The sequence below is a fragment of the Pangasianodon hypophthalmus genome, chromosome 7 (assembly GCF_027358585.1).
Source record: "Pangasianodon hypophthalmus isolate fPanHyp1 chromosome 7, fPanHyp1.pri, whole genome shotgun sequence".
NCBI lineage: Eukaryota > Metazoa > Chordata > Actinopteri > Siluriformes > Pangasiidae > Pangasianodon > Pangasianodon hypophthalmus.
Window position 1 is genome coordinate 28417975 of NC_069716.1, and position 23660 is coordinate 28441634.

General features: G+C 39.9%; 1 protein-coding gene across 1 annotated transcript in view; it reads left to right on the forward strand.

Annotated features, from left to right (window-relative positions):
- slc7a5 (solute carrier family 7 member 5) overlaps positions 1-21783 on the forward strand; it is a 26608-nt gene extending 4825 nt beyond the window's left edge. The window contains exons 2-10 of the mRNA XM_034305923.2: positions 1462-1587; positions 10970-11075; positions 11918-11962; positions 12457-12580; positions 12680-12783; positions 13285-13381; positions 13652-13801; positions 15143-15320; positions 16359-21783. Coding sequence (XP_034161814.1) covers positions 1462-1587; positions 10970-11075; positions 11918-11962; positions 12457-12580; positions 12680-12783; positions 13285-13381; positions 13652-13801; positions 15143-15320; positions 16359-16414 — 986 coding nt within the window. The 3' untranslated portion in view covers positions 16415-21783. The remainder of the gene's footprint in view (positions 1-1461; positions 1588-10969; positions 11076-11917; positions 11963-12456; positions 12581-12679; positions 12784-13284; positions 13382-13651; positions 13802-15142; positions 15321-16358) is intronic.
- The last annotated feature ends 1877 nt before the right edge of the window (positions 21784-23660 follow it).

A 23660-nucleotide genomic window follows, 5' to 3' on the forward strand; every position in this document is an offset into this window, starting at 1 on the left:
CTCTCTCTGTCACACGTACACACACGCACGCACACGCGCACACACACACACACACACACACACACACACACACACACACACACACACAGCAGGTTAGTTTTAGCCTGACACTAAACAGATGGTTATTGATCTTCCTCGTGGTTTGATGGATGGATGATAGAGATGTAGATGGGTGGATGGATGAACTGGTGGATGAGCGAGTAAAAAGACGGAGTGCTTGTGAAATGAATGGACAATTAAGTGGATGATGGATAGACACAGTGATGGGTAGATGGATGGATAGAGGGATAGATATCAATCAAAAGACGGATGATGGATGGATGGATGGATGGATGAGTACATAGGTGGATGAATGATTACATAGTTGACGGTTAAATGAATGGGTTGGAAGACAAATAGATAGACAGGTGAAAGGAGGAAAAAGCTGGATGGATGAATTGAAAAGAAATAAGTGGATGGATGGAAGACTGGATGGATGGATGTATTAAGGGATAGTTAAATGGGTGGATAAAAGGATAGGTAGATGAAAGGAGAATAAGGAAAAGTAGATAAATTGAAAAAGTAAATAAGTGAATGGATGAGTTAATATGATGGATGGATGAAGGGATGGTTAAATGGATAAATGGATGTTTATGGATTAGGTAAAGGAAAGAAATTGATGGGTGGATAGAAGAATTAAATAGAAAAAAGTGGGAGGGATGGATGGATGGCTGAATGGATAGATGGTTGGATGGATAGATGACTAGATGGATGAAGGGATGGTTAAATGGATGTGTAGATGAAAGCAGGGAAAAGTAGTTAGATGAAATGAAAAGTAAATTAGCGGATGGATGGATAGACGGACGGACGGATGGATAGACGGACGGATGTTTATGTCCTGTAACTACGTGATAATGTTTAAATATGAGTACGTAACTAAAACGTTGAAGTGAGTGCACACGTCTCCATGGAAACCCCGCAGTTGTCCTTAAAGTTTCTTCGAAGTGGTGAGATGATGCAACAGGCGTTGTGGTTTTTGCTGGCATCTCCATGGAAACGGGTTGCGTCATCTGCAGTGTGATGCTTTGGAGCACAGCGGGCCGAGTTCTGACCTCGTTCTGCTCCGTTATCAGGTCACATGTTCGCACGATATCAGATATCGAGGACATCAGACACCTCACAGCTTGTTTTGCTTCACTGAGACGATAATACGTGTGTGTGTGTGTGTGCACGTGTGTGTGTGTGCACGTGTGTGTGTGTGTGTGTGCACGTGTGTGTGTGTGCACGTGTGTGTGTGTGCACGTGTGTGCACGTGTGTATGTCTGTGTGTGTGCGCACATGTGTTTGTGTGTCTGTGTGTTGGGGAATTTTTTATCGTTATTTGTCATTTTCAGGGGCAAACCCATAATTATATTTTCTCTCTCGCTCTTTCTCTCTGTCTGTCTTGTTTTCTCTCTCTCTCTCTCTCTCTCTCTCTCTCAGTGTTGTTGACGGCGGTGAATTGCTACAGCGTTCGTGCTGCCACCCGAGTCCAGGACGCCTTTGCTGCTGCTAAGCTCCTCGCTCTGGGACTCATCATCATTATCGGCTTTGTGCAGATCGGCATAGGTTAGACACCACACACACACACACACACACACACACACACACACACACACTAACATGCACACTAACACGCACACACACACACACTTATGACATGTCATTTGAGGTCATTATTTAGCAGGTCTAGACAAACAGCCAGTCCAGAAATAAAGCCGTGTCGGTTGCCTTGAAACATTAGCCGGTGTAACAGCAGGGGGTGAGCGTTAGCACGAAGCTAGTTCGGCTAGCACAGTTAGCTCAGTTAGCACTCCCAGTAAACAAATCCTGATATTTAAATTATCCCAGAGGTAAAAGGACATTTATTCAGACTATCAGCTCTCACTCCTTTGCACAGGTCTGGAAGACTGTACCTGGGATAAAAGATGGAAATTCAGCAAAGGTTTTAAAACTAATACGACGTAATATAACATAATGTAATATAAAATACAATAATATAACATAATGTAATATAAAATACAATAATATAATATAATTCAACATAAGTCACTACTGTTCTCTTCAGACAGAAACATGCAGCGTCTTGAAAAACATTGCTTTTATTTTTTAGCGTTATTATTTCCAAATACAGTTAAATGTCTTTAATAATGGGTAAGAAACTCGTTTTTTCAATCCAGTGTTCAGTGAAAAAAAAGGCTTTTAACTTTGCAATAATGTGAGAGTATGTATTTTAAAATATTTTAATATTATAATTTTATTTTAATATTAGGAGTGCTACTGCTGTTTATTTACTATGATTAATTTTCATGGGTTTATAATTATTTCATTAGTAACTGTAGTTTTATATTTAAAAATTATTCTATCATAAATACTAAACAAAAATATTTTATGTAAATCATTTTTGGATTAAAAATTTAATGGCATGTATAAATAATAGTAATAATAATAATAATTGTTATTATCGTTATTATTGATTTATTTATATTTCTTGTCTTTACTACATTATTGTTTTGACCTCTGATTTACTGAACGGTTTGAACGGTGGGGGGAAAAATGCAGTCACAGGCGTTCCTCATTTCCATTTACATTTCCATTTATTTGCACAGATCCCATTCCAAGCACAGAGCTGAGGAATGATGAGCTCAGAGTTTGTGGCTGTCTTGGGATTTAAAGCCACCGAAATCGCAGAACTTCCACCTTTATATGAGTAAAAATGTCAGTAAAGTCAGCTGTTAGTCAGTCTATCAGTCTACAGTTACTCTTTGCACAGTAACCGCAGCATGAGGAACCAGACAAGAATCTCACTCGCTCTCTCACTCACTCATTCACTTTCAGTAAACGCTTTATCCTGGTCAGGGTCACGGTGGATCCGGAGTCTATCCCGGGAACACCGGGTGTGAGGTGGAAATACTCCCTGGCTGGGACGCCGGCCCATCGCAGGGCACCACACACTCATTCACACTCACACATTTACACATAGAGAAAGTTTATCTCAGCCAGGCATGTATTTGGGAGGAGGAAGGAAACCGGAAAACCCGGAGGAAACCCACACGGACACGCGGAGAGGGTGTGAAACTCGACCCGGGAACCGTGGAGCTGTGAGGTGGCAATGCTGTAACTTCTATAAGAGTGTGAATGTGATATCTTAAAAACAATCAAGTGATCTTTTCAGTTCTGGCAACACAAAGTGAAGGAATTACACAAAGGAGCTTACTGAAAACTTCTGCAGTAAATATAATGCGCTACTCTTCCTAAATTTAGTCTAAATGTCTTCAAAATTAAATCAGCTTATTGTGAGAATGGAGAATGTCCAGCTCTCAGTGCCCCGCCCCTGACCACGCCCCCTTTAGTGCCAGTTATGATTAACAGTGAGAGACATTTTACAATGATGCAATAAAATGCAGCATTGTTTTGTTGTATAGATTTGACGTTTACTGAAGGTTGAAGCGCAACATTTTTTGCCATGCTTGAGGAAAATAGCGATTATTATTATTATTATGTTTGTTTACTATGATATCTGGCTAAAACCTCCAGGGTTACTAAAGTGATGTGTACAGTGAGAATACTAGCACTACAGTAGATAATTTGTGTTCATGGGTTCGGGGTGAATATTTTTTTTCCTGAATTTGTTGCAAATACAGCAGTCATGGCACAGTTTTAGTCCTCGCCGAACAGCAGAACCTCCAGCATCGATTCATGCAAAGCTGAGTTCATGTAGTTTGGAAAAGCTTTCAGGTCATAAAGGAAAATTAGGTTGCAAATACTTTTGTTTTTCTTTAAACATCGATGGAGGTGTGTTAAAGAGATCAGCCAACAATGAAAATTCTGTCATCAGTTACTTCCCTTCATGTCGTTCCAAACCCGTAAGACCTTCATTCATCTTCGGAAGATATTTTTCATGAAGCCTGGGAGCTTTCTGCCGCTCCATTGACAGTCCATGTAACCAAAACTTTCAAGCTCCAAAAAGTTCATAAAGGCGTCGTAAAAGTTCTCCATGTGTAATCCATTGCTCTGGCGATACAATCGGACCCGGAAGTGCTGCACTGTTTACAGCGGAGGAAGTTTCTCAAGGTTCTGGCAACGAGGAAATGCAAAATCAGCGTAGAATATAACGAAGAAAGCTCGCATACAGCGTCCCTCTCTGTCTGCTGTAAATAGCGCCGCGCTTCCGGGTCCAGCTGTATCGCGAGAACGTCCACTCTCATGTCAACACACACGTCCACTCTCTGGTGAACACGCGTCAGAGATCTATGCGGAAGTGAAGATATTTTGTGAGTAAAGACTTAATTTGTGTTTTTGCGCACACAAAGCATTCGAATCGCTTCATAAAATTAGGATTAAACCACTGGGGTCACATGGATTGCTTTTCCGATGCCTTTATGAACTTTTTCGAGTTTTAGTTTCATGGATTGTCAGTGGAGGGACCGAAGTCTCCCGGGTTTCATTAAAAATATCTTCATTTGTGTTCTAAAGACGAGCGAAAGCCTTATGGGTTTGGAACGACATGAGGGGGAGTAATTGATGACAGAATTTTCATTTTTGGGTGAACAATCCCTTTAAGTCTCATCTCCTACTTATTTTATTTAAATTATTTTCCCCTGTAGCTGGAAGATAAAAGAAAGTACACGTGTGAGATGCAGGTCATGAATGTAAACAGGAACGGTGGTTTCGTGCGAGCAGAGCACCAGCTGGCAGTCGACACACTCCATGCCATTCGGGGCAGCGGATCAGGTGTCCTGCCAGGACACAGAGGGGTTTATCTCCGCTCATCTTCTAAACGAAAAAGAGACATAAGAATGATACTGCACGTTTTAACTTAACGTATGAGTCATAACATTTACATTTACTTTCTGATTTAGGGAAATTGACATGCTGAATGACTTTACTGCCTATTCATCACCTGTAGATATACAGTACAGTACACACACTCACACTAGCTTCACTAGATTCGTCTGCAGGGTTACAGTTAATCCTAATTAGCAATTAGGTGAATGAATAATAATTGTGACAGCCGTGCTGGTGATCTGCACTACATCGTTAAGGTGTTAGCAAGAGTGTCACACACCTACTATATTATAGCAGCTAGCTGTAATTTCTGTATTATGATAAAAAGTACAAATACACAAATCCTGACAAAATGGTATCTGGCAACTTAAAACTGGTGACTTGAAAGTGCTAAAGAGTTAAAAAAATGAAAGAAAGAAAGAAAGAAAGAACACGGTGTGAAGAACTGTTGCTGGCAGAGCCACATCACATATTCAGTTTTTTCTACTACTTAAATTACTGTAGTTTTGACGCTGACATCACATCCATGGTGCATGTGTTACGAACACGTTAGGACTCCGTATCTCGCATCTGCTGACCAGGTCGTTACTTTGTGGTTTGGAATTTCTATGTTTATAACGTGTTTAGCTCTATTCAGAAGGGATGAAATTTACATAGGGTCCTGGGATAATTTCCTATTCTACTACTCTGTGATTTTATTTCCATCAGCCATGTTCTTCTCCTGTGAGAAAATTACAGGCCGAATTTCCTTCTGTTGTTTAGCCCCATCCGGATACGTGTGTGTGATTTTCTGTGCAGATGTCACCTCACGTGGGAAGATGATGTTTGACTGCTGCTACTTGCCATATTTAGTCCCATAGCACACATGTCAGTGAGCCTTGCCCAGATATAAACACTTCCTGAGTTGCAAAATGGAAAGTGGATGCTTTAGCAAAGGCACTTAACCGTATATTTCGTGGAACTGTGGTTCGCACCAAGCTGAAATAAGAGCCAGCGTCGTGTCTCGTCTCTACTCCAGTGCATCTTCTGCTGCTTGGACTCCATGTTGTTAACAAAGAGTGACACAAACATCTGGGTTTGTAGAAAATACAACCCACTAGAAATTCACTTCCAACTGTCCAGCTGTGAGAGTTTTATCACTGAGGAGATACATAAACAAAAAAATTTATTAGACATCTTCCGGATAAAATAATCCAGTCTGAGTCGGGCTTTCGTCATTTCGGTTAGTTTTATTTTTACGCCCTCATGTGGAGGAGAACGCATCGTTTCACCTCATCATCAGTCCTCGTACGAGTCCTCATGTTTGTCATTTTTTATCTTAGAATTTTTGACCATGTTTGTGTTTTTTTGCGTTTCACCTTGAGGCGTTTGACGTTACACTATATGACGTACTCTCACTGGGTGTTCACGTGAGCATTTTCTAATTGTTTTTGAATTTTCATGTGGAAACACTGAGCGGTAAGAATTACGTTGAAAAAATATTTGTTTTTGGGCTTTTTATTCTTTCAAACAAGCTGTAAGAATAAACAGTGTTCCTCGTGGGAAACTGACATGTTCCTGTCATTACATTGACGTTATGTCTCAGACGTTATGGCTCAGAGAGCTGAAAATAAACACACGCACACACGCGCGCACACACACACACACACACACACACGCGCACACACAGCTCCACTTGATGTGTATTAGGATGAGTTGCCAACCATGTTGCAGAAGCCAATAAGAGGATAAGATAACAGCCAATAAGAAGTGGCTGATCAAACACACCCGACACACACACACACACACACACATGCACGTCTCCCATTGAGTCACACACGTATGCCAAGCTGCAGTTTTCCACACAGCCTGTAGTCAGATGGAGAAAAAAATCAATTAAAAAAAAAGAAAAACAGTGCCTCCACCTGATTTTTCGAGGGGAATCCTCCTACACACACTTGTTTACTTTTATCATGTTAACTCTGATGATTACTTTAAAAGCAGCCAGTGTGTGTAATCTGTTTTTGCCAGCTTGTGTTTTTTTTTTTGCCTGTTTATGGTCAGAAGACATGAACTGATAGAGATAAGGTGAAGGGTGGGTCTGACCACTGCCTAAATAAGCTTGTATACAAATACGCAACTTTTTCAGTGAGTGACACTTAACAGGCCTTGTTTCCCAGTGAAAGAGGCGTGGCCTGTGTGTCTCATTCCCAGAAGGAGGCGTGGCCTGTGTGTCTCATTCCCAGAAGGAGGCGTGGCCTGTGTGTCTCATTCCCAGAAGGAGGCGTGGCCTGTGTGTCTCATTCCCAGAAGGAGGCGTGGCCTGTGTGTCTCATTCCCAGAAGGAGGTGTGACCTGTGCGTCTCGTTCCAAATGAAGGAGGCGTGGCCTGTGTGTCTCGTTCCAAATGAAGGAGGCGTGGCCTGTGTGTCTCATTCTCAGAAGGAGGTGTGACCTGTGCGTCTCGTTCCAAATGAAGGAGGCGTGGCCTGTGTGTCTCGTTCCAAATGAAGGAGGCGTGGCCTGTGTGTCTCGTTCCAAATGAAGGAGGCGTGGCCTGTGTGTCTCGTTCCAAATGAAGGAGGCGTGGCCTGTGTGTCTCGTTCCAAATGAAGGAGGCGTGGCCTGTGTGTCTGTTTGTTTTAGTGAAGAAGGCGTGGCCTGTGTGCCCCTCACTTCTAATAAAGAAGGCGTGGCCTCTGTCTCTGTCAGTCCCAGATAGACTTTCATGACTTTCATAAACTAAAAAACAAATTAAAACTAAAGAACAAAACTTTTTCACATTTGTTAACTTGACAGGGCTTGATTGAACTGATTGAACTTGATTGAACTGTTTCTTTAAAATACGTTATTAGGATCTAAAACCAGGTTTTGTGTGTGTGTGTGTGTGTGTGTGTGTGTGTATGTGCACTCGCTAGGAAAGTGGCTGTTTGCTGAAGCACAGTGTACCTGAAACATGACACCACATTGTTTTATTTACCACAGAACCTTGTCAACCTGCAGCGACCTTTAAACTGTTTAACTACAGGTGTGTGTGTGTGTGTGTGTGTGTGTGTGTGTATCTACAGTAACAGGTGTGTGTTCACATACAGCTACATATGTGTTTCTGTCTACAGTTAGGGGTGCGTTTGTTTACAGGTGTGTGTGTGTGTGTGTGTGTGTGTGTGTGCTCTCTCCTACACAGCTGTATGCTTAACTTTGAGCCATGTTTTTAAAACCCAGGGCTCTTGGAGATAAAGCAGGAGAGCAAATCCCATAATCAGGTTCTCGTGAAGCGGGATGAATTGAGGATTATGTGGAGTTCACAGCACTGAACAGGAATGCTGTAGGTTTTATTCGGCCTGTTATTACACCAAACCCCTTGTTGTTGCAGGACTAATGGTGAGCCTGTGGAATCAAGAGATTCCTGACTGCGACTTTAAAGCTTCAGAATCTGCCGTGCTGCATCACTGTATCGTGACTGGAATCAAAAAGTCACTAAAAAGTTAGAATTTATCTGGAATTTTATTGTATGTCTTACTGGGTATGAAACAGTTGCACGTTGTCTTACGTTTGTTACGCTGTCTTAAGTGCTGTTCAGATTTCCGGACGTTTGTCAGATAAGTAGTGATGTCGGAGGACGTCTGTAAAGATTTTTTTAAAAAAGATTTTTACATAATTTAGATTTTTGACTCTGTGCTGGAAAAAGTGATGCTAACGTTAGCTAACTGTTGAGCTAGCGTAATCACAGAGATGAACCAAACACACCCAGGGAGCTACAAATACTTTGCATGAGTAAATTCAGCAAGAGTTATGTTGTGTGTGTGTGCAGTGTGTTAGACTGTATGTAGTTGTGTGTGAGCGTGTAGCAAGTTCGTACACTGGAAAAGTGCTGTGTAAGAGGGTGGGGGTGTGTGTGTGATAGAGATAAGTTTCCTCACAGCACGGCTGCCCCCTCCTGACCCCCTAATACTGACTTTATCCTTCGGCTTTACACACAGCACAGTGCTTTCTCTCGGGGATCACCACACACACTCGTTCACACACACTTCTCACGTCATGTGCCCCAGTGGCCCCAGGGGCCCTGATGCTCGCACTTGGGTGTCACATGAGTTCCTGGCAATCTCCAGCTCTCCTTTCTCTCTCTCACACACACACACACACACACACACACACGCACACTTTCTCTTCACCCACTCTCATTCTTCCATTCATTTCCCACTGTGATGGAGCGAGAGCTAACACTGAGGTGCTGATGGATAATAAACTATCACCACAATAAATAATATCATGATACTTGTTTATTTTAAAAAGATACGCAGAGTGTCGTTTAGTTTTAGTAAACGTAGTGTATCATACTGATAAATTTTTTGCAAGGAGGAAAAATCAAGCTAGGAAATGAATATGATAATTGCACAGTAATCTAATAACTTACAGTCTTCTGTGAAATACCGTTAGTGCAACTTCAGTAATGGCTTTAATAAGCGTAAAGGTTCTGTTTAATAAATTACACATTTAGACCCTTTATCCTGATAATTAGTCTTTAATTTTTTGAATTAATGTGAGTTTTGATTGCTGGTAAATAAACATGCTGAGAAAGGAAGCACGGCATTTTGCTTCAGATTTGAGATATGGGATTTGCCATTCCTTTTCTATAAATAAAAATGGTACATTCTTAATTACTTTGATATTTTAATTCTATTTTAATTGTTTCAATAAGAACTTTTTGTACTCTTCTAAAAATGAAACTGAGCACATTCAAAATTTTCACATTTTATATATACACTGATCAGCCATAACATTAAAACCACTGACAGGTGAAGTGAACATTGTTTATCTTGTTACAGTGGCACCTGTCCAGGGTTGAGATATATTAGGCAGCAAGTGAAGAGTCAGTTCTCGAAGTTGATGTGTTGGAAGCAGGAAAAATGGGCAAACATAAGGATCTGAGTGACTTTGACAAGGGCCAAATTGTGATGGTTAGACAACTGGGTCAGAGCATCTCCAAAAGGGCAGGTCTTGTGGGGTCTTCCCGGTATGCAGTGGTTAGTACCTACCAAAAGTGGTCCAAGGAAGGACAACTGGTGAACCGGCGACAGGGTCGAGGGTGCTCAAGGCTCAGTGATGTGCGTGGGGAGCGAAGGCTAGCACGTCTGGTCCGATTAAGAAGAGATACTGTGTTACAAATTGCTGAAAAAGTTAATGCTGGCTCTGATAGAAAGGAGTCAGACACACAGTGCATCGCAACTTACTGCGTATGGAGCTGCGTAGCTGCAGACCGGTCAGAGTCCCCATGCTGACCCTGTCCACCACCGCAAAAATTGTTCAGGAATGATTTGAGGAACATGACGAAGAGTTCAAGGTGCTGACTTGGCCTCCAAATTCCCCAGATCTCAATCCGATCGAGAATCTGTGGGACGTACTGGACAAACAAATCAGATCCATGGAGGCTCCACCTCACAACTTACAGGACTTAAAGGATCTGCTGCTAACGTCTTGGTGCCAAGCACACCTTCAGAGGTCCTGTGGAGTCCATGACTCGAGAGGGGTCAGAGGTGTTTTGGTGATACAAGAGGGACCTACACAATATTAGGCAGTTTTAATGTTATGGCTGATCGATGTGTGTGTGTATGTATGTATATTTGTAAAATAAAATGGACAAATATAAAATATGGACAAAATCATAAATACACAAAGTAATCTGGTGGACAAACGTTATTGCTTTTGCATTAAATAAAGCTAATTGGGATTCCTAAATTCCTCACCATTTATAAAAAATTGAATCCGTAGTCCTGCTTTCGGTCTGAAGCGCAGATTAGGAGCATTATGGCATTAAGGCCTCGTCTCTGTTTTCTCACGGCAGACTGAGTTCTGACTGAGAGAACGGGGTCGTGTTGGAAACAGCGCCACGCCAGCTGTCGATTCAGCAGATTTGGTGCCTCTCACGCTAAAGAATGCAAATCTCTCGTGGTTTTTTTCCTGTCCATGCTCTACGCCCACCACAAGGCCATAAGTCACACGTCTGTTTAGCGTGACCGTGTGGATATCAGCAGTTTTCCGGGTCAACATTGAGATCTTTTGTGGTATGAAACTGTGGAATGAAGTCACGCTGTACTTCTGAACCCACATGCTGTTCCTCTCCCAGGAAATAACCAGTGATTATAAATCCTCTTATTATGTCTCGGTTTCTGTGTGTGCTTTGTAGGTGATACCGCAGCCCTTTCACCCAAGAACGCCTTCAAAGGATCCAACAGTGACTTCGGGAACATCGGCTTGGCTCTCTACAGCGGCCTTTTCGCATACGGAGGCTGGTACGCTCACGGATACAGCTAGAGTCAAATAAATCAAATAGCAGCAAGTTAAAGGAGCAGTTTGGATAAAAATTAAATGTTGGAAGTTTTGCTTCTTTAGTTTTTCGAGCTTTGATGCTAGCTGCAGTGCCAAAACTAACGAACTGCACGCCTAAGTCACCACACTTTCATGTCAGTGTGTCGAATTGTTAGTTTGGTTTCTAAAAGTGTATAGACACACTGCCGCAGGTAGGAGGCGTGGCCTAAAGTTTGCAGGTGGAATTTTATATTAATTTTATGTTTGATTTGTATATGTAATTATATACAGCAATATTTTATTTTTATTTAGTTTTGCATTAACTAGGGTTAACACTGTAATGCGTTATATAGAGGCACATGGCACTGTAGACCAAGTCAAATAATAATAATGATAATAATACAAATCTATAGAAACATTTACCCAAAAAAAATAAAATAATAAAAAGAAATGTTAAAAATCCTAGCTTATTAAAATAATTATTTAGGATGGAAATGGATATCAAGTTCTTAACAAGTTTTAAGATTTTTGATCAAATTTTTTTTTCCCCCAAACTAACCAATTTAAAACATCTGGTGATCATCTTTTGGTGATATTAAGAGTGAGAGAGATATTTAACGTTTAATTGTTTTAATATAAACTGCTATTCTATATGTTATTTATGTACACATTGTGTTCCTGAGACACAGAAATGTGAGGTGTGTTTAATGTCACTGAACAGTTTTCACACACACCATTTTGAAATCAGTGATTCTCTCTCCTCTTTATTACATTCCTTTATTTTTTCTTCTGGATGTTTTTCTAACACATTGCATCTCTTCTCCAGGAATTATCTGAATTTTGTCACTGAAGAAATGATCGAGCCGTACAAGTAAGTAAAGAGTGACTTTTTTTAAAAAAATGTTGTTTTATAAGAATCCTTTTTGAAAAGACAGTAAAGTAAGTAAGTAGCCTGAACTGATGTAGCAGCACTAAAGAAGAAGAACAGATGTCTTTCTTTGAACACATCAAACACACACACACACACACACACTTAAACATTTACATCATTTAATAGCGAGACTCAAGATTCTCCTGAGTCATTTGTCTCAGATAGAAGATGATTTAAAGCCACACTTGTTTGAGTTTGTGTGTGTGTGAGTCACTCATTGGAATCTGGACCAAATACGGCCCAAATACGGCTCAAATACGGCCAGCCGTATGTAAAGCTCTGGTATTACATTTTGGCCTAAAACTATAAATCCTGCTCTCCTCTCAGGTTCAGAGGTGGAGAGAATGACTGTGGGTTTTTATTGTTTGTTGTTTTATAGGAATCTTTTTTTGACAAGATTGTAAAGTAAAAGTGTGTGTGTGTGTGTGTTTCAGAAATCTGCCCCGTGCCATCATCATCTCACTGCCCATCGTCACCATCGTCTACGTGCTAACCAACCTGGCCTACTTCACCACTCTCAGCCCTGAGCAGATGCTCACCTCTGAGGCTGTAGCTGTGGTGGGTGTATACACACACACACACACACACACACAAACACACACACACACAGAACAGTTAAGTGTCGTTCTGGTTACATGGGATCTGTGTGTCGTGTAGGATTTTGGGAACTATCACTTGGGCCCCATGGCGTGGATCATCCCGGTGTTTGTGGGACTTTCCTGCTTCGGTTCAGTCAACGGCTCACTGTTCACCTCGTCCAGGTCAGACACACACACACACACACTCATAACAGCACTTATAATACACTCGTAACACTTTAGTCATGTTATCCCTGCTAGTTCAGTATTTAAATAGATGCGATTCATTTATTTTCTATGATGCTAGCTTGTGCTGTAGCATGTTTAGTATAACGCTAGTATAGCATTCTGTTTACTCTAATGCTAGTCATTGGATATCTAAAAAAAGATCTGAGTTGTAGACACTGATCATTTGATTATTGGTTCTGTTTATTGTTTTGTGTGTGTGTGTGTGTGTGTGTGTGTGTGTGAGTGTGTGTGTGTGAGTGTCCACTAACACTAACCCTGTTAGTCTGTTCATGTCAGTCAGTAAAACAGATAACGTGCCCTGCAGAAAGACTGAACTCTCTGTTTCTGTTTTAATGAGTTGAAATGTGGAACGTGTTTGTTTTTGTGTGTTTTAGCTCCCTTTCAGTTTCATCTTCCAGTTTTTGCCTTTTAACGCTTTTATAAACTTTTTTTTAGGTTGTTCTTCGTGGGGTCGCGTGAAGGTCATCTTCCCAGCCTGCTGTCCATGATTCACCCGAGCCTGCTCACCCCGCTGCCCTCACTGCTTTTCACCGTAAGCGCTTGAGGCACACACACACACACACACACACACACACACACACACACACATGCCATTAAGGTTACCATCACCTAAAATAAAATCACCTTGAAAGGCACAGAGTTGTGGAGGAGGCGTGGCCTCTGTGCCTATCAGGCATGGCGAAACATTTTTGAAAAATGAACCTTTTTAACATTTAAGCTCTTAAATCATTTAAAACCAATTTGATTTATTCCTGTGTGTGTGTGTGTGTGTGTGTGTGTGTGTGTTCGTGTTCTCCCGCAGTGCTTGATGACGCTCCTCTATGCCTTTTCCAATGACATCTTCTCAGTCATCAACTTCTTCAGCTTCTTCAACTGGCTCTGCATCGCCATGGCGATCATCGGCATGATGTGGCTGCGCTACAAGAAACCCGAGCTTGAGCGGCCAATCAAGGTGAGTGGTGGGCGGAGCTTGCATAATAAACTGTTCTTAATTGCTGGATATCTTTAGTATGAGGATGAAAAGTGGTCCTGGATTCGAGTGGTTTAACGGGTGTCTCTTTGTAGAGTGAAGCGCTCTCTCTCTCTCTCTCTCTCCCTCTCTCCTTCCCTCCCTCTCCTCTCTCTTTGTCTTTCTCTCTCTTTCTTTTTCTCTCTTTCTTTGTCGTTTGCTCTCTCTGTCTGTCTCACACTCTTTTTTTGTCTCTGTCTCTCTCTCTCTTTCTTTCTCTTTTTCTTTGTCGTTTGCTTTCTCAGTCTCTCTCTCTCTCACGCTCTCTCTTTTTTTTTCTTTCTCTCTCTTTCTTTGTTGTTTGCTCTCCCTTGGCCTCTCTCTCACGCTCTTTTTTTTGCCTCTCATTGTCTGTCTCTCTCTCTCTCTCTCTCTCTCTCCGCCACTCCGTTGTGTTTATGAAGTCGTATATAACCGAGGGGCTTCTGCTTGATTAACTGTTCTTTGTAGCTTAATTAAAAACATGACAGGAAATTTATGACCACATTAACGAATCTCTGGTGAGTTCAGAGAAAGTTTGTAGACCTCACAGACTCGTAACGCACTCGTTTAAAACTGTAATAGTGTAAAAGGTCATTTGTGTTCTGTTGAATAAATTGCTCTCACACTTTATATGTATAAAACAGGAGCATTATTCTGGATATTCACACAAATTCTGTTTCTCATCACCGTTAACATTCAATGTGGCCATTTTACAGAAAATCACTATACAGTAGAACAGAAAGAAGTAATCAAGAAATCTAGATTATATGAATATGCAAATTTGAAACTCCCCGCCCCTGATGTTGGTAAAGCTGTGCTGTATTTGCATATTAATCCTGATAGGCTGTTATATTTCTGCAATGTTATGCAACAAAACTAACTTAATACACGTCCAATACTAGCTCATTATGTTCCAAAAAGATTTTCACATTTCTTTAAAAAAATGTAGCAATATCACTTAAGCATTTGAATAAGTACAGGCTGATCTGTCTGCTATTTAGATTAACTAAACTAAACTAAATGTTAACAATGAAGATTAATAATTTTTTTGAGAATATTAACAGAGTGATCAACTCTAGTTTTGAGTTAATTGAACAAAAAATTAACTGAATTCAAGTTGAATTTAGTTCTTAAAATTTTTTCAAAGTTGAGCCATGCATGCATTTTTTAAAAATCTGTAATCAGCTTAAAGTAATTTAACCTTAAAAATATTTAAACCTGCGTAGAGCCTAGCTTTGAAAATGCTGAATAATGTTCTCAGTAAAACCTAAACATCTATTAAACTTGTTTGTTTCCTCACAGGTGAACATCCTGTTGCCTATTTCCTTCGTGCTGGCGTGTCTCTTCCTGATCGTCGTGTCCATCTGGAAAACTCCAGCCGAGTGCGGCATCGGATTCGGCATCATCGCCACCGGCATTCCCGTCTACTTCGTCGGCGTCTGGTGGCAGAACAAACCCAAGTGGCTCCGGCAGCTCATCTGTGAGTCCCTCTGATAGAATTCACAAGCTTTGACTTGTAGACAATGTTGTATGAAATCAGGAATTGGGAATTAGAAATGGAGCTGCTCACAAAACACAAGCTTTGATTTCAGCGTTCGAGTTCCTACCTCTCTTCTGTTAACACTATTTTTTTTTAAAAAAGTATTTTTTTTCTCTAGCAGAGCTGTTTATAAATATCCACAGTTTATTAACTAGATTATGAGATTTTATTTGTGTTAAAAAAAAAAACTGTGATAGGATTTATTAGCGATGTCATTAGCTAGCCTTTCTCAACAGGAGACAAACACCAGAGTTAATGCTGCGTTCACACTAGCGAGTGACAAAGCGACACGTGACTGTTCTTTTTCGACGTACGTGCAGGACACGGAGCCGATTTCAGCGACAAAGCAGATCTGAATTGACGTTTTCTCCATTCTATGCAAATTATTTAATCACGCAGTAAAGCCAATCATACGGTGCGACGTTTCTTCAGTTCCCCGCCCACAACTTTAGTTCCTACCTGCAATTAGTTCCCATTTACTGTTTGATGCACAAATGGAAGAAAAACTAATAACCGTAGTTTCTTCTTATCCTGTTATGTACGATCTCTCGTTAAACGTGTGTAGATAGTTTACGAAGAAAAATAAAGCTTGGAAGGAAGTAGCAGAGATCGTCGGTGACTCTGGTGAGTGTGCATAGCTACTACTTTTAGCTTGATTTGCTAATCGAATCTGACAATGGCGCTAGCAAGGAAACAGGAACGTACCATGTAAATCAAACTTAATTACATTTTAAACATAAGTGATGTGTAGAAATCGTACAGTGAGCTGAAGGCTATATATTTTGGCTACTACCGTTTCTCGTTAGAATGCTGGAGAGGCCACGCCCACAAGATCAGCGACACAAGCGACTTGTCACTCGCTAATATGAACGTAGAGTTAGTGTCTCAGATATTAATATTAGATATTACTCTAATTCTGTATGGTGATACCTGTCTAAATGTCTGAATGTCTTTTTTGTCTTTTCTTTTTTGCGCCAGTCTCGGCCACGGCGACCTGTCAGAAGGTGCTGGAAGTCGTCCCTCAGGAGTCGTGAAGGAAAAAAGCAACCAAACAGACGCTTTGGAAATGATTCTGCACACAAACTGAAAGATAAATTTTCATGTTCCCCCTCTGACCTCTCCCTGCTGCAGCCAGGCACGCTCTCCACGAGCCTTCCCTGAGGGTAAACGCGTAAATCCCTGCCTACACGGGGAAAACGAATGTCGAGAGACGTCTGAATGAGTGCAGGATTCTTTATTTTTATTCCTTCTAACCTTCCTGCATTTATAATAGTTTTTTTTTTTTTAAGTCTATAGTTGAGCATTGTAAACATTCTCGTTTTGCTTTATTCCTTTTTTTATTTCAGACATTCCTTTCATAATTTTAAGTATAGCACGGCACCATCAAGGTGTCTCCTTATCATTTCGGCTACTAAAGCTACTGTAAAATACGGCAGTATGAGCGTGCGTGTGTGTGTGTGTGTGTGTGTGTGTGTGTGTGTGCAGTTACAGCATGTGCTGCAGACTCAAACGTTTTTGAACACCCTCAGTTTCTTAGGTTGTATCCCAGTTTAATCACTATTACAGAACGAAAAGGTACAGAATAGAAGAAGTTATAATGAATAACTCGGCTCTCAGTCTCGCTCTCGGATCCGTTCGTAATAAGAGACTCGAAACATACGCTAAATATTTAATTCGAGTGATAGAAATCTCAATCTGTATCTAGCTTGGGTAGATTTTCTCAGTGGAGTGTTTAAAATCAGCCCATGACATGATGTTTGTTTAAAATGTTAACGTTTATAAGGTGTTCAAGAACCTTTGACTGCAAGAGTTAATAGAGAGTAGACGAGTTAATAGCAGCTCCTCCATTTCCGTTTTCTTGCACGTCTCCTCGTTGTTGGTTTAGTATTTTATTTGTATTTTTTTTTACGTGGAGTCAGTCTGCTGTGAGTACATCGAGTGACGTCGATAAGAATACACACAGCATTAACGTTGACAGTAGGAATGTTTTGGAATGGACGTTTTTCCGTTCGTCTGTGATTATGGGATGAGATGAGATGTTTCTCGTCAGTCATTATTTTGAATAAAAAAGGAAATTCAGCAGCGTCGCATTCGGAAGTCGTTTAAACGTCTTAAACGTCAGAGCTGGAGTTCTGTCCATTTCAGAAGCTCAAACCGAGACCTTCCGTTTGAACACAGGAAGTAGACGTGAAATTGAAATTCACAACCAAAAAAACAATATAGTGTCTTTTATCTTGAAATAATTCATATTCAAATTCATTCATACATTTCTACACCTTCGTGGTTTTTTTTTTCCTGTCAGCACTTTTTTTTCTTTCCAGAAAATATTTACACATTTCTTTCTTTCTCTACAGCAGATATAAAACAGTTACGTAATTATTTTATCATTTAGGGTTACTTTTTTTAATTTCAATTTTTATTTTTAAGTTAGACGACAGGGAGGGTTTGCATCGCTCATACATGCAGTATGCAGTTACAGATTTTCATTTACATGCAGAAATAAAAAACACATCAGCATCCCATAGCCTCGCTGTCGCATCATACCTCGTTGGACTTTTAGGATTTACAGCATTTAGTATCAAACTGATGCGTCAAACTGTTGGACTCGTAGACATGACATATCTCGGCGTTATGACAATATGCACCCGCTAACCTGTCACGGAAATAACGAAAATAGAGCACTGAGCAACAAATTAGCACCAGAATCGCTAATCACGGATATTTCGACATAAACATGTTGAATGTGTTTCAGGGTGGAGTTTTTCTTTGTGTCTTGTAGAGAAGAGCTAATATGTAAAAGCTACACTTTGCTCAGCACTGAACCCTGAGGCACTCCTTAACGCGCTGGATACAGACAGCGCTCTTTTACTTCCACTGCCGTCCACGTTTGCTGGTGTGCTCACGTATTAGTGCAGTGAAATTCTTTTAACAGAGTGTCTTTAAAAATGTGAGACTTTTTTCCTCAGTTACATTACAGCTTAAAAAAACACTTTCTTTTACACACTGCATTACAATCATGACTCAAGTCATATAGAGAATAGAAAGTACGTAGCGACAACACTGGGCTTAGTACTGAACCCTGAGGCACTCCGTAATACAGAAAATAGCCTTTTATTCACTCAGCAGTCCTTAAACGTGCTTGAATTGACTTGCCCAAGGTTTGCAAAACGAATTTCATTTATCCGATGCTTTCCAGTGCCTCTGGTATAAAAACTGATGGAAAAAAAAAAAAAAGTTGTGTGTGTTGAATAGCTTCATGGGTAAAATTGTGCGTATATGTTTACCTGAGATCGTAACCAATCTCATAGGTTCGATGAAATCTTATGCCCTGATAAATGTGAGATTTTATCGAGTTTGTCTAAAACATCCTCAAGAATTTTGGGGAATGTTTGGACAGAGATCTTACTGGGTAGCGCTGAGAGGTTTTGAAATTTAGTGTGCAGTAAAAAAAAAAAAAAAAAAAGTTACTGGCTTTCTAATATTTTTTTATGATGATGTAGTAGTAGTAGTATCAGGCCTCAGACAGTGTAAAGACAATGTAAAGCCCTGGGCTGGAAGTAACCTTTTGGTTTTTTTTTAATTAGATTAACTAGGTTTTAGTTATTTTAGTATTATTGTAACAACAGTTTATCTACAACGCAGTACCATTATATAAATTTTTATTATTATTTTTTTACTTACAAACGTTCACCTAAGTTCATGTTAGCTACCTCACCAACACATCGCCCACGTCTCTTAGCAACAGTAAACAAAACGCCCATCCATTAGCTGCGTTGTATAATGTACATCAATATGCAGTTATCACATATCATTACTCACAGAAGTGTAAATAATCTCAAACCTTTTTCTTTTTTCACAAATTAACGTTAATAGAAACTTATCTGTTAGTTTCGTTGAATCGTTTTCACACTTTCTTCATTCTTTGTTGTTTAAAACGTTGCTGCGTTCACGCGCTTCCGCCTTCACCGAGGATCTGTTCGCGTTCGATTATTGCGTTATCAGAAATCACTGCTGTTAGTTTGGATGATTCTCTGTTCCTGTTAGTGATGAGGTCAGTTTGGAGAAATGTACAGTAAGGTGCATTTGTATTTCTGGGTTTTTTTTGTTTTTGATCCCGTATGCTATGGCTACTGTGACATGGCTACTTTCTTTCAGGCGTAAAATTGAGCAATGGAGTATTTTTTTTTTTTTTAAGTATGATGAAGGACTCCAAACTCTTCTGAATGATTTCTGAGGCCAGTATGATTTGGCACTTATATGCGTGTTACAGCTGTGTGTTAGAAAATATTTAACTAAAAATAGAACTAACCCTGAAGCTAATGTAAATTACTGTCGGTTACTTAATGTATTTATTTATTTGTAGGGACTCTAATATTTTTTTTTGTATCTACTTAGTGCACTAATATAGTTCGCTTTTTTGAGGGGTTTGAGAAACCAGATTTAGTTTTTCTTTACTTTTTTAAAAAAAAATGTCTTGTTTTGGATTTGTTTTAGGTTAACAAGCTGCTAATAAACTTTCTGCTGCACTTAATTTGAAGTGATTCTCGATTTCTGATAGATGTTTGTTTTGCTAAAATGTGACTAACTTCTTCCCCGAGTCTGCCTTCGGGTCAGTAACATCTCACTGTGTCATAAATACCAACAAACACTGGTTCTGGATGGTTCTGGATGGTTCTGGATGGTTCTGGATGGTTCTGTTTCCATCTTGCGAAGTTGCGAAGTTGTAATTGGAGTATTGGTGTACCACAGCACTACGTAGCCATTTTGATCTATTTTGGTATTTTTCTGAACATTTCATGCCTCGTCACTTGAAAAAAATTTACATACTCAAATTTCCATTTAGGAAAAGAAAAAAAAAAAGATCAAATCAGTAACAAGTCAGAAACTCGCACTGGGTCGTCATCAGGTCTTAGTAACATGACCAACCCTGCGATCTTGTGCCGTTTTCTCTGAAATCCCTTTACCACCTGGAAGGATATGTAACATACGTCTACCAGGGTTCACTTGCAGCACCTGCAGAAAGAACAATGCCCTAGAGGTGATTTCCTTAACCCCGCCCCTCACCTTCATAATTTTAGATATACAAATTTTGTCATGAAAATTGATAGGAATTTGCGAGCGGGTAATATTGTGTGACTTGTCATCAAAACAACGTAAATTGTTGTCTATTAAAAAAGGGCAAATGTACATCAGGGTAAACTGTTCCAGTAATTTAACGCACTTTTGTTGACTTCTGTACCGTCACCTTAATGGAAAGTGAAGTAAGATGGAAATTCTTGGAGATTCAAAGGACTGAATCAACTTTGCACTTTTGCACAAAAAAAAAATGTATAAACAAATGTTTAAACAGCAGCAATTAATGATGAATATTTCAGTCTGATTCGTGTCGGTTAATCTGTTGCTGCGTGGCCTGGTTACCTAACAAACCAGATCATTAACAGGTGACGAAATAGTTTTTGTATTTATTATGTTCAAGTTTGTTTATTTATTTTCTTAGTTTATCTTTATAGACCCGAAATAAAAAATAGTGACCAGTGTGTTTTGCTAGCACGGTGTGGTGTTTGTTCCCGCTTCAGCCTCGGCAACTGAAAACACTCCACGCACCTGAAGCGATTACTTTTGCATGTTTTATAACCGTGGCTTGTTAATGATCTGGTTTGCTTGTTACCTAGGTTATGTAACAACGTATGGAGGACTCGACTGTTTAAAATCTAATTTAACCCTCACCAATCAGGTTGGATTACTCCTATTTGCACTATTTATGAAAATATGCTTTTTTAAATTTTTTCAGAAATGATAATTGCATGAAAGCTTTTCGAGCATCTACTCGATCTTGACTCGATCACTCAAATCTCCATGAAATCTCTTACTTCACTTTCCATTATGATGATGGCAAGCAAGTCGGCGAGAGTGTGTTAGATTATAGATTATTGGGACAGAGCCCAGCTGATTGTGTGGCATTGAAGCAGGAAGTGAACTTGCCTCTATTTTTCACAAATAGAGCTTCTCGTGTTTCCCTAACTACTGAATGGAAATGTTTCAGCATGCCAGAACTCTTCCTATTGGAACTGCTGATGAAATATTACTCCCAATCTCTCTCTCACACACACACACACACACACACACACACACACACACACACACACACACACTGAGGTCAGGGCAGACTCTGGGTTTGTTCACACTCTGGCAGTTTGTTTCTAACACCACTCTGTTGCTTGTAGTGTGTGATCAGGCATTGTGATTCAGCTGATCTCAGATCTGTAAAATGTTCCTTAGAAAAAGACAAATCAGTTGTATATGAACAGACAACCATACCGTCAGTGTGTCCTTTTCTTTGCTGTTCGTGTGAAATGTCTACTGAATTCTGTGTCTTTTTTGAGAAATAAAAGAATTGAAATCATTCGAGTTGTTTGGGTTTGTGTGATATGATGGTATGATTTCTGTAACGCAGTATTATTTTGTCGTATATTAATTTCATTGTGCTGTTATAGGAATGAAGCAGAGTTACCGCCTTCTACCAAAGCAATTAGACAATGATTAAATTTTTTTATTTATTAAAGAACTTTTTAAGTTACATTTAATGTCGTGGTACATCCATGAAACAAGTTAGTTCCTGTTCTCACGTGTTATAGCAGCTATAAACAGTCGTTCCCTCACCAGCCTCTCTTTATTTCTCTTGAAGTTAATAAGACAAAAAAAATGCAGCTTGTCATGTTACAGGAAAAAAAAAAAGCTCAAAGTGTGAACTCGTGTCTGAAAATGTAAAGGTACGGCTTTTCCTCTGACTGTTACGTAGCACTGACACTGGAGACTCCTTCCATAAATGTTAAACATATTTCTCCTTCATCAAAAAACTCCTTCAAGAAAACCTGCATCAACGAGGACACACTTTTTTTTAATCCGTTTATGTGGAGCGTCCGCTGTACAAGTTGCTGTGAATGAGCTGTTACTATAGAAACAGTAACACATTAGAATGATTAACGCGTTAAATACATTTAATAAAACAATAAATTTTGTGAATTTATGATAACTACTGAAAAATATTTTTTAAAAAATTAAATAAGTAGGTAAATTTATGCTATCTACTGAAATATATTAAACAAACAAATATATAAGGCAAGTTTATGATGCCTACTGGAAAAATATTACATGAAGAATTAAAGTTATGTACATTTCTGCTAGCTACTGAACAGATTGTTTCCTGGGCCACGTGTTCTTTTAGGTTTTATCAGTTGCTTGGATTAATTCTAATAACAACCCTTCTGTCAGACTAGCATGTGTGAGACACGGCTGGAGCGTTTTCCCTCATCGAGCACAGCTGGTTAAACTCCTGAACTGCTTGCGTGAGCTGATGTAGGTGTTAGTGCAGTGATAAAGTGATAAACACTAAATCTCCTCAGAGATCTGATCCTCCAGTCTGAGAGTCTGATGTCCCCTGTGTTTAAGGGCCGGTTGCTCGGCTGCATGCGGCTCGTGACTGCTGCAGGAAAAAACTCGTGATTTGACTGAGCCTGTGAACATTTTCCCGCAGGAGGTAAAGCAACATTTACTATGATCATGTGACCTTTCCTTCTGAGGACACACACATTAATATGTGCATCATATTCCTACAGCTTCCATACAGCAATACAAACATCTGTAATGGTATTATAATATACATGTTACTGTATTGAATAATAAACAGTAGTGCTTCTGAGAAATGTGTTCACCCCGTCGAGGGAGAGAGGGAGGATGGAAGGACAGATGACGAGGAAAAATGGAAAGAAATTAGTTAAAATGAACAGAAACACCAGGTCAGCTATCACTACTTGTCTCGTCAGTCACAGTACTGAACCGTCCCAGTACTGAACCGTCACAGTACTGAACCGTCACAGTACTGACCTTTCAAGTCATTTGGGTTTTTATTGTCATTCTTCTATATAGCTTGTATACACTGGGATGAAATGTCATTTCTCCATAGTGCAACACAGAACAGTACGCAAGACAACATATAATGTGCACTACACAACCGTGCAGGATAATAGACACACAGGACAATAAATACACAGAACATGGGCTGCAAACTATAAACCATTTTGTAATGAAGCAGCAGTAATTATAGCAGCAATACTGACAGCAAAAAAACAAGCTCCATAATAAAAAGTGTGTGATGCAGCTTATAGAGTGCAGGTGTGCAATGTCTCTGAGTCATACTGAGTTTGGGGTTTTGATTCCCCAGGTGAGCGCTGGGAGGCAGCAGGGTGTTGAGCAGCAGAATCTGACTGAATCTGACCCGTC